The sequence below is a fragment of the Hyperoodon ampullatus genome, assembly GCF_949752795.1.
Source record: "Hyperoodon ampullatus genome assembly, chromosome: X".
Lineage (NCBI taxonomy): Eukaryota > Metazoa > Chordata > Mammalia > Artiodactyla > Ziphiidae > Hyperoodon > Hyperoodon ampullatus.
The window spans coordinates 96,009,495-96,021,691 of NC_136913.1; the positions used below are offsets into that span (position 1 = coordinate 96,009,495).

The 12,197-nt window shown below is 42.6% G+C and overlaps 1 protein-coding gene across 8 annotated transcripts in view; it reads right to left on the reverse strand.

Annotated features, from left to right (window-relative positions):
* The window catches only part of CHRDL1 (chordin like 1), a gene marked incomplete at both ends in the record, with an annotated part of 119,815 nt that extends 107,845 nt beyond the window's left edge, over positions 1-11,970 (reverse strand). For 7 of the 8 annotated variants that reach the window (XM_079726987.1, XM_079726984.1, XM_079726982.1 and 4 more), the window contains one exon: positions 8,494-8,590. In XM_079726987.1, coding sequence (XP_079583113.1) covers positions 8,494-8,590 — 97 coding nt within the window. Of the gene's footprint in view, positions 1-8,493; positions 8,643-11,818 lie in introns of those variants that run through there. The other variant, XM_079726980.1, reaches the window with a different exon arrangement.
* Between the last annotated feature and the right edge of the window lie 227 nt (positions 11,971-12,197).

The following is a 12,197-nucleotide window of genomic DNA, read 5'->3' on the forward strand; positions in this document are numbered from 1 at the left end:
CTTGGACAAGAAGCACAAGTGAGCTGATTTTACTGAAACAATGATGCCTCGCCAACTTCTAGGAGACATAGGCAAGAAAAGTAAGCTTATCACTTGCCAGTACCTGAGAGATACCAGCTGGAGAATTCATGACTTACCACTAACTCATGGTATCTGTTGAGTAGAACTTGATCCCAAAGGAATTCCAACTAACATTTGAGATGGACCTTCAACCTGCATCATCATAGCTATTTTTCAAATGGTTCAGCTGGCCCTAATTAAAAGTGGCAATCCCTGCTACTTTAGGGGCCCCTGTTAACAGAAACAATGACGACAAAAAGTAAACAACAGAGATGTGCCACTATGCCATCAATGTTTTGCCCAACCATTACTGTCTAGCACCCAGGACTAGGTCAAAAGGTCAATAACTTCATCACCAGTCTAAAGGCGAGAAAATATTCCCACGAGCTGTTTTTGATAAGAGCTATTACCGTAGACACATCATCATGTAAGTATTACAATAATATTTATTTTATTATAATGCATACAGTCAGTAGAAAGGGAGAGATGAATCTTGGCTGTTCATTATATGAGAGAACAAATAAAGTAAACAAATTCCTTAAGAATTTATTTTTTTTTAAAAAGACTACTATAATAGTGAAGGAAAAATTAAAGGCCCAAGTACTTTCCTTCTGTCATTCATCAAACTTGAAGCAGAATGGAGGAAGGGCAGGATGTAGTAGTTACTACAGAAAAAAAGGGTCCTATTTCTCTGGAAATTGGGTTTCTAGAATTGAAGTCTCAGTCAGATTTCCTCAGGGCTTTAAGACTTCATTTCCAGGCTGTGGAAGCCAATGAAAAAGGAACGCCAGGAAAAAGCCAAGTTCTTCACTTTGAGTATACAGCTTATTCCTCTTTATCTGGGGGTTAATTACCTTATTCCTATTTGTTGGATCATTCGTCCAAAATCAATTCAACTTAATATATATTGAGAGGCCTATGCACACCATGGCCTTCCCACTACCTGCCTTTTCTACTAGCTTTTCTATTAGCAGGTGGGCAGACTCAACGAGAAGAAAAGGGTCCATATTTCAAAGAGGTCTGACAGTTGAACAAGGCGACATTATTGGCTAAGTTGAGAAACGGAGATTTTCCATGAAATTTCAATTCATTGTGCCCTTCTATCTCCCATTAACATGGATAACTGGGACTTGATGGTATTCTCATTAGTCTTTACTATGAGGCCATGGGAGATCCTTTTACAGAAAGGCTGTTCAGCTGGTGAAACCTGATCTGAATAATTCTTCTGGCTAAAATCATCTCTTACTTGTCATCTGGCATAGGACTTTGGGCAAAGATCAAAGCTCTTCTTCGAGAAAGACAAATTGTTTTTTCTATCAGCACCTCAGCTGCACAAGTCTCTGCTAAAAGGGGTTTACTTTCTGCTTGGTCAAGAATTCAAGTTGTGCTCTTGAACTTTTCACAACAGGATCAACTTTGCATGTTCTGCAACTGGCATTTAAAATATTCAGCTTTCGCTTTAGACAACATGAGTTATATCTCCACTACAGGTGAATTTTAGAGAATCAGTCGTTAACTGGCATAATAAACCAAATTCACTACAAGATAGTGCTTCATTTTTATAAAATAATATGTATGAACAGCTGAGCGTAGAAAACAAGACCAGAAGCCTATATGCCAATTAACCATGATTAACGTAAATGTTGAGATTACCAATGACTTTTGTTTTCCTAATACTTTTATGTACTTCTGAATGTTAAAAAATGAGCATATGGGCTTTCCCTGGTGGCGCAATGGTTAAGAATCTGCCTGCCAATGCAGGGAACACGGGTTCGAGCCCTGGTCCGGGAAGATCGCACATGCCGCGGAGCAGCTAAGCCCGTGCGCCACAACTACTGAGCCTGAGCTCTAGAGCCCGCGAGCCAAAACTACTGAAGGCCAGGCACCACAGCTACTGAAGCCTGCGCGCCTAGAGCCCGTGCTCCGCAACAAGAGAAGCCACTGCAGTGAGAAGCCCATGCCCCGCAAGGAAGAGTAGCCCCTGCTCGCCACAACCAGAGAAAGCCCACGTGCAGCAACAAAGACCCAACAGCCAAAAATAAATAAATAAAGAGTTGCCACAGGTATATTTTTTTTAAAAAATGAGCATCTGTTTTTAAATAGAAAAAATAATGTTAATATAAACTTTGCTTAGGGCATCTGATAATTGACAATCCAGTCTAGTAGACATATTTAAACAACCATTTGTATAAAATTTACATGTTCTAGCCGTCAATTAACTTATATCATCCAAAGTTAAAATATCTGGGCCACTTTTCCTTAGCACTTACAGAAAGACTTTTACTGAGTTAAAATTTAATACTTGCCCTCTTCCTTTACAGAGGGTTAATAAAGAAATGCCGAACACAATTCTTCTCTCTTCTATGAAATTAAGGTTACAGTTGGTGTCTTTGTACCACCCAGAATGTGCTTCATGCAAACATCCCATCATTAATAGTGTTTGAGTAAGTGGGAGGTGGGAAATAAATCTCTATAGATGAAACTATCATTTTCTCTTGCCCACCAATGGAAAGTTTCTCTTTTTATCTTTTCAGGAATCATAAGCCAATTTAGAATGTGAATAATGTACCAAAGCAGGTGTTAAGAACATCTACCCTTTCTACTTTCCTCAGATTGCCTCCATTTTTTTTTCATCTTTTAAAAAGTCATCTTGCAACTATTCTTTCATATATAACCTGTATCTAATCTTTTTAGAAGTAGGCAGGCTATAAATTTTAAATGAATAAAATACTCTTTGCAACAATCTTGTGTCAATAATAAAAGTCCGGGTGTGCTCCAAGTATCTAAAACCAGAGCCTTGGTTTCCCTTGTCCCACCTCCCCAACCCCTATTCTGGCATCCTTTAGTTTGCTGTCCAGAAAGCAAGAATTCCTCTCAGTTACAGAGTAGAGGATCTTTAGTTCAGAGAGAGCATGAATGACTCAACCAATACCACACAGCAAGCAACAGAACTGACCAGAAACCAGGTCCCCCGACTTAAAGCACAGTCCACTCGCCATTAGACTATGAGGACATTCCAATCCTACTGAGAAGTCAGGGAAATCTAAGAAGCGTGGACATAAAGGCACATATTTTTAACCTTCCTCACAAATTTCCTTTGGCTTAGCTTATTTAGGTTCCAGAATAACTTTAGTCCTAGTCTCTGTCTTTTAACTCTCAAATAGTATACTGCCTCTCTTAGGAATTCTGGTTACAAAGTTCTTTATTCACTTACTCGGATCATCTCATGTGTTAAGTGGCTGCCATGTGCAAAGGACTGGGCTTCTATTCAAGAGAATGCACTGGCTTCCTCAGAGAACTGCTAGACACAAACTGGTGTGGTGAACAGAACACTGAATTTGGAAACCTGGGTTTTCATTCTGGCACTGCCTTGGACTTGCTGTCTGGCCTTGTACAAAGTCACTTGACCTCATTGGGTTTCAAGTTTCTCATCTGAAAATTAAGGGGATAATATCATTTGGCTTGCAAGAGAGTTACTTGAATCGCTACCACTTATTAAAGACTGTGTGCCAGCCACTGTCACAAAGCACTCCACGTAAACAGTCTCATCAGTTCTTCAAATGATCATGTTGATGGTCGATACGCTATTATTTCCCCAACTGTACTGATAAGACCACTAAAGCTGGAAAGATTAAGCAACGTTCCCAAGGTAAGTAAGAAAGTCATGGAGCTGGGGTTTGTATCTACTTGGACTCCAGAGCTTCCATACTCAACCCCACTGGTCCCCACCCCGGTATAAAAAATAATTATGAACATACTTTGAAAAGCATTAAGCTATCTAATTTTAAGGTATTCTTTATTTATTCTACTTCCATCTATTTAAACCCCTAAGATGTCAACAGGTCTACTCTTCTGCTAGCTTCTTTCTCTTGTCAAAAAATCACCTCGAACGTCCAAGTGAGAATCTAGAGGTGGAAAACTCAAGCCTTTCTGGTTGGTTTTCACAATAAAGAGGCTGCGTAGGCTCCATAAGGCCATGATCCCCGTGTCTCAAATATTCTAAGTATCCTCTTCCTTCCCTTCACTCTTCTGGGGACTCGTCCTTCCTGGGAAGTTCAGAGGCCCATTTTCAAGCAAATACAAATGTTGGAAGCTTTTCTCCTGAGGAGAAAAATGAATGAGAATCTAGTCCCTTGGAAGATCCAGCTAACTCACCTTATAAAGCAGGAATGGACGCCATGAAATACAGGAACAATTTCTCTCCCCAGGACGACTGCCAGCCTTGGCACAGGCTGGTCCATTTGAAATACATAATTGAATATTCTTAACAACTCAATTCTTCTACCTCACTTTGATCAATAGTTCATTACCTAAGTCAGAATTGCCAAAAGAGGCAAACCCTTCAGCCTGTTTGTCCTATATTTGCATGAATATTAAGCACTGAATGTTATGCTTCTTTGAACTTCAAAAGAGCTTCCTGGCCTCTTTTGACTACAACTTTAACAACAGAGCATAATGGAGTTACACAAAGACCTTATCCCGGCTAAAGACTTCAAACCTTGCTGCTTCTGGACAGTAACAAACTTTTATATAAGCCATAAATGGCTCATTCATCCACTGTGATGCACAGTCAGTATTTCCTGGGTTCCTGAACCTGTCTTCCCTCCTGTGAGAGCAACGGAATTCTGGCTAATTAGCTACTAGCAAGTGGTAGCACCCATTTCTACTTTTCCTTGTGCAAACAGCTTTCTGCAATTAAAGTATTTTCTCCAGACCTCCTCAGATTCTACACCAATCTTTGACCATAACAGCATCGCCCCTCATTCCACCCTGATGCCTAAAACAGGAGAGCAAACAGGCTACAGAGCATCTGCCTTGACCTAGAAACTTACACTTGAACCAGCCCGTGAAAAATCAAAAACCTTGGCTTCCTTGGGTAAAATGGTATCAGGGAACAAAGAGAGATGGGAAGCTTTATTAACATTACACTTACATGTTTCCTGAAGTTTTTCTAGTTTTTTTTTAATTAAAAAAAAAACCTCTTTCTACTCCTTCCACCCCCATACCTATACCCTTCTCTAGAACTCGACGGTAGAAATATGGGAAACAAGATGTCCTTTTACTTTAAAGGACTTTTACCTGTTGTAAAAGTAGTATTTGCCAATTGTGGAAACTTTGTAATAAAGAGAAGTACAAAAATGAACAAAAGTAACAGTCGTGCACCTACCACCCAGAGATAAAAAATTAGTTCCCTGTTGCACACCATGCATGAATATAAATTTCAGATAGAACAGAGAATTACGGGTAAAACCCCAAATTATGGAAGCAGTAGAAGAAAATACAAGAATATGGAGTAGGAGGGAATTCCCTCACGGTCCAGAGGTTAGGGCTCCTCGCTTCCACCACAGGGGGCACGGGCTCAATCCCTGGTCAGGGAACTAAGATCCCGCATGCCACACAGGGCAGCCATAAAGGAAATGAACGACAGATCTGACTACAAGAAAATTTAAAACTTCTGTATGGGAGAATACAACTTATACAAAGTTTAAATCAAATGGCAGACTGGGAAAATAATATGTGAAATACAAAAGTTAATAAAAACATTTGATGTTATGTTAATAAATAAGCTTTTGCAAATCAATAAGACACGCACCCAAATGAAAGCCAATTCAGTGAAGAAATACAATTGAATTAAAAATAATTGAAAAGATACTCCAGTAATAGGAAAATATCACAACAAAACTGAAATATTATTTCCCCTATTAAACTGGCCCTAAAATACAAAGATTAATAATACTTTCAGTGAAGGAATTAGAAATGGACATGCATACAAAGATGGTGGAAGCATAAATTGATACAACTTTTTTTGAAGGAAGTTTGACAGTTCTTACCAAGATTAAAACTGAACATACACTTTGACCTAACAGTTACTCACAAATACTTGCCTAAGTGCCTTAAGGCATCCATTAATGCCTTACTTATAGTAATAGCAAAAACTGGATACAACCTAAATATCTACAAATAGGGACTGGTTAAACAAACCATGACACACTCATATAATTGGGAACTATGTAGACATTAGAAAGAATATGGTACTGTTACACTGCAATGTTCTGACATGGAAGGATGTCCTGGACACACTGCTGAATAAAAGCAGGTTACAGAAAAATATATATAATATCCAATTTTTATAAAAGAAAAAACCCTACAGACATGTATATATGTTTTTATAACACACAGAGAAAAGAGTTTGGAAGAACACACAGCAAACTATTAGTAACGGTCATCCCTGGGGAGTGGGATGGGTGTTGAGAGATACAGGTTCTTTATGAAGTTCAGATACTTTCATATCATTTTGTACAATGAGTATTATTAATTTTATAATTTAAGAAATTTTAAAATAAGTTAACATAAGCATTTTCCCAAGCTATCAAATTTTCAATAAGCAGTGTTTGAATGGTAGCATAATAGTACATTACATGGATCATTTATGTAACCATTCCCCACTGCTTCTAACTTCTCTTAGAGCTGTAATATAAATCTCTGTGCATGTAGTGTGTGTGTGTGTGTGTGTCTGTGTGTGTGTGTGTGTGTGTGTATCAAGGCAACATACCTAGGGCATATGCTTTGCGAGTTTCCTTTTAGTGGAGGTAACTTTGCACGTGTCTTCGAGACAGTTAGCTTGGGTGTGGCCACAAAGAATGATGCTGAGTGGCTCATTCAGGGAATGACCATGACCTTAGCTTCATTATCTGACTATAAGCCTGAAACACTAGACCAGAACTGGTCCCCTAGGCAATCTGTTACATAATCATTTTGACACCAACTGAATATCAAAGGGGCTTGGGACAGACTCATAAGCAGTAGGAAATGTCAGAGAGTGATAGTTTGGGGGGTCTGTCAATTGTTTTTCAATCATATTTTTCTTTGGTTTGTCAGTTAAGCTCTAAGTTGCATGGACAATATTCCTCAATTCTTCACAAATATGGAAGGCTTCCCAGAAGAGACGGTCTTCTAACAGTTGCAAGCTTCCCCATGCTGCCAGTAAGTCCATAAGGGAAGTTTCTTCCTAAGAGAGGAAGAATTTTTAAGCCCAGCTGCTTGTGAGTTTAGCTGAGAATGGATGGACAACTTTTCTATCATATCCACTTAAATCAAGGAGGACTTCTGGAAGAGGAGGGTTCTGAGGTCGATTACATATTCAAGTAGAAGGAGAAGGAGGTCAGTTGAGGACTGCAAGAGAAGAGGCTGATCCAAGCTTCCTTACTGATACCGTGTCCTGCTAAACTTCCTTCTGTGCCTCGATCATACTAGGTATCACCACGGATTACTCATGTTTAAAAGCCTAATCAAAAGCACTATTTCTCCCAGGAAGGAGACTCACTTTACTATGAAAATCATAGTGGGGCAGAAACACAGGTAACAATGGAGCAGGTTTGGCACTGTTCTCCCTGTCAGCAAGCCTCATGCCTGATATATTTAACTTATGCTGATAAAGGAGATAAATGTTTAAGTGATGGGCTTCAGATGCTGTTTCAGCTCCTACCAAGCATATTTGCACAGTTCCTTCTCATGAATAAGTTCAGTGGAGCAGAGAATGCCCCTCTTGGACCAGTTCCACTTTGTGCTTCTTTTGATGCAGCCAAAAAGGGGAACTAGAGCGATGGCTTTTCCTTCAAATTTAGGGCCAGGGTCCACCTCAGAGGTGGCTGCAAGTGGCCCAAAGAAGGTGAGGCTCACAGTGGGCAAAGGCAAGCAGAAAGCTCCTAACAAGAGCAGAGGTGTCAACGGTTACTCATAAATCTCCCAAATGTGGCTGCGAGGAGGGTTAATTACCCCCCTTTCCTGCCACTCTGCTTTCTCCAATGTGTCAGCCCATCACACGGATCGCTGACTTTCTAGAAATATTCCCTGGCTTTGCGGGGACGTTCCTTTCAATAAATGGCATCCAATTTGCTCACGGTCCCTGGAATCTCAATTTCCTCAAAGGATTTTTCATCTCAACCCAATTCATGTGAAGGTTTTTTCCTTCTTCGTTTTTCAGCAGAAGGGAAGAGGCAGAGCCTGCTTTACTTTTTTCTTTTTTTTTCTTTTTCTTTTCGGCATTTTTCTTTTTCATAAACTGAAAACCTTTGCTGAAGAGTCTGAAATTTGGGAAAAAATCCAGCTCATCTGTCAGATATTTCAAGAATTACGTAAAATGGAATGAGATTTGTACAGTTTAGAACAGGAAAAGGAAAATAGGCTAATGTGTCATGTGTCCTATGAGATGAAAACTATATGATAATCAGAAAAACAGCCCCACATTTAGTTAGCCCGATTCAAAGCTCTCATTCTTTTACCAACTCAGGCATAAACCAGTAACATTCACTTTCTTCTCTTAGAATAATGGCATGGCCACATTTGGGCTAAATCACAATCACTTCAGATTATAATCACATTTTCAAAGAAATTACAAGAAAGTATCTTGTTTTTAAAACTCAAGACACTTACGTTTTACTTGCTCTGTTTTGCTTCCTTCTAGGAAAAGAAAGAACAGCAACAAGGAGAAGATGTATCTCATGCCTCCCATCTTCCACATTTTTCTCATTCTGGCCACTGCAAAAGGCAACTTGAAACTTTCAGGGCCCTGGGTACTCAAGCTGTTGGGAAGAAAGCAGAAAAAAAGACTTAGAACAGATCCTCTGGAACTGATGGAGCTCTCTGATGCTTAGGCTCCTAACTTGCTGGGGGAAAAGTGCTGGAGAATTTACATAAGTGCAAGCATTGTTTTTCTGCTAAGAAAAGAGAACTTGCCTCTCCTGTCTTGCAAAGACTGTGGGGAGAAATTCAAGTGGATGAACCTACATTCCTATGCAACGCTGAGGCTAAATCCTTGCAGGCAAGTCATAGGAAAGTAAAAATAAATTTTGAAATCCTCATTTCTAAGGGAATTAAAGTTGATTTCTCAAGAGATTTTCTTTGGGAGAAAAGGGAAACTGGGGTTTGCAAAATGGCCATTTTGGCCAACAAAAATAATAGGCAGTGACCCAAACAATTTCTGAAATGAAAGTTAGCTGATCTTAGCTTCAAGACTACCGTTATTATTAATCCTTCAGGGATGAGGCACGATTGATCAATGCTTCTCCTGTGTCTCCTATGAGATCTATAAGGAAAAACTCTTCCAATGGGTGATTGGAAAATATTTAAATAATTCGAGAAACACCACATTTCAATCTGGGGTTAACATTGGATGGGAACTGAGCTCAACGATCTTTTCAGAGGGTCCAACCTAAATATTGAGTATAGGGAGCTGGATGGAATGCAAGATGATCATTCTGGAGAGCTGAATTGTCTTTGGGCCATGATGTGGATGCCACAGCTCTTACTTTAAACGCTATGAAGTTGGCCAGGTAATTTAAAATGCATTGTTTCAAATTACGAGTATGTAACCAAAGAAAAACTGTCCATAGAGAATGAGTTATGCTATCAGCCAGGATTTGCAGAACTGATCTGCCTCTCTACGTCCTCCCTGCTCCTTAAACAAGGATAAATTCTCCTGGGACATGTTCCTAGCCTTCCAAAGACCTGGGTTCTCATGTCTTGGTCCCCTCTGTGAGCTTTTGGCCCAGCTTCAATCATTGGAATGTCTACCTCTGTCCTCTGAGAGTTACCAGGTTCCACTGAAGCAAATCATTTCCACGAACGCTTTAACACAGCTACTCATCCCAGTGAGGTTCTTCCTGAGCCTACTTTAATAAGCTTATCCCCCAAGCCTCCAAATGAGAAAGACTTTTTTTTTAACCACTGAAATCCAATTTATCACAATCACATATGGGTCTCAGGGGGGATTTTTGAAACCACGGTTTTCGGGTCTCCCCATGCAAGAACCAACCAGCTTGTTTTTCTTGTACAATGGTTGGGTGATTCGGTGAACAGTAGCATTGCCTCATAATTCAAGCTGGCAAGAAAACGGCTCTTAGAATTTTTTTGCTTTTCTTGGGTCTCAACTAATGGTATGAGTAAAGAGAAAAGTTGGTGACTAGAGAGCAATTAATCTCTTTTGGCGTTCCTGTCATCTGTTTGGCCTCCCCCGCTGGGATGTAGAACATCAGAAAACGAATCTCTTTATAAATAATCACTTTTGATTTACGAGATCCTGAAGTCCTGCCTTTGTATTCTGTGCAGAGCTATAAACCTGGAAGAGTTCCCTCCCCAGGTCTCCGTTCAATTTCTCTTTATCGCTTTAACTTTTTCTTTTGGAGGAGGGGGGCAGTTCAAGACATTTGTTAGGGCTGCAGCAATAAACACCAGCAAGCATTGCTCAGCAAGCATGCCGACTCTTACACTTGCAAAGAGCCAAACTGTCCTTAATTTTTCAAATTACACTTTGACCCAGTTAACTGGAGTTATTTCGGTATTAACTCTCTGTCTGCTTCACACAGGCCATTGTGCCATTGAACTTGCACTGGCTCTTTTACAGGTTACTTAGAAATGTAGCCATTGGCATATTTTGGGGGCATCCAGGCCCCAAGAAGAAAACAACAAAGAAAACAAAATTCTGGGACTAACACTGCAGAGTGGGAGAGGGTGAGTGCGCTTTACTAGAGAACAAGAAACAGGTCAGAACCTAAAGGAATGTATCCATTAAGGTGCCTTCGTGAAACAAGCATTCACAAAGTTCATTTGCATCAAGCAAAGGGACCAAGGGCTCCTTGCCAGGCTGGGACTGCAAGGCAATCTGGGCCATCAAGTGCCAGGGGTCTGTCGGTTCACAGAAGAGGTCTCCTGGGTAGAAGAGAATCAGAGACATTCCCAAAGGAAGGCTAAGGGATGAGCACACGGGCCAGCTCTTCAGGACCCACAGTGTTTCTTTAATCCTGCCGAGAGGCTTCAATGCCCTTGCAATCTCACATTCACTATCATCTGTGGGGCAGCCTCCAGGGTAGCAATTCTCTTTCCAACAAACAATGAGAAGACACTGGATTCTCAGGCCCATGTCCATCAGCTAAAATCCTCTCCCCGGTCTACCACCCAACAAGAAAAGCTCTGTTCACTGGTGGTAGGTTGTCACTGAAAAATGGCAGCTTCAGGCCAGGGTGTCTCTGGTCTGAGTCGAGATGCCTTCATCGCTCCTATGACTGAAGAACAATGCCCCGCCATTTGGCTTGCAAAACTTACCTTGCTATCTATCATTTCATTTTATTCCCCACAACAACTGCACCTTCAAAATGGGCATCCTGGAGCCCAGAGAACTCAATTGCCCATTCTCATAAAGTTAGTGGCAGGGCCAGCAGGGACCAGAAAGCAGGCTTTCCAGGCCCTAAGTTCTGGCAACACTGCGTTGCTCCCCGAGCCTAGCGTCTCCAACCTAGACGCCAGTGGGCCGGGCCGGAAAATGGAGGCAGATATCCAGAGGGAGCATAGAGGAGCCTCTCACCCAGTCTGCCCTGTTTGGTTAACTTAAGCACGTATGAACTACCTACGGGTCCAGGGCACCTCAGCAAGCCAGCAAAAGGCTCGGGACACATGCGATCACTAAGGGGACCGTAGAAACCCGTTAGGTAGCTACCCAAGTGGCCTCCCCGCAGCTCCAGAGCCTGGAACTATGCAGGCCGAGCGAGAGTGGCGAGTGGTGAGTTCGAATCCGAGGCCCTCCGACCTGCCTTGGTCTGGCGCCCTGGGCTCCACCTCCAGCCGGGCCTCGGGCAGCTGCGGCGGAGAGCGGGTTAGGGTGGCCGGTCGGGGAAGTTCTGGGCCCCCTGGGGGAAGACGGCCCACCTGTGCAAAGGCTGGAAAGGAAGGGAGGGGAAACGGGCGCCGGACACCGCTCACTGACCTGGCCACCGGCCTCCTCCGTCTTCCACGCGTGCAAGCGCTCCGAGTTCCCCGGGGCGCTCCTCCGAGGACGGGGACTCGCAGGTTGTGGCGAGAGCTGGAGTGCGCGCGAGGGGGGAGGGGGGACTCAAAAGTGGGTGGGAGGAAAAACATCACCGCCCTCACACCACGAGGGAACAGCGGCTCGCTCGGCTCCCGGGGGCAGAGCCAAGGCGCGGGCGCAGCGGCCCGGGGCCACCTGCCCGCCCGCCGCCCGCTCCCCACTTGGCCCGAGAGGCCGGCCGCTCGGCGCGGGCGGGAATTCCGCGAGCAAGCAGCCGCTGCAAGCCCGCACCCCTTCTCCGCCCCGGCACCGCCGCTCTCTCCCCGCTCCCCCGACC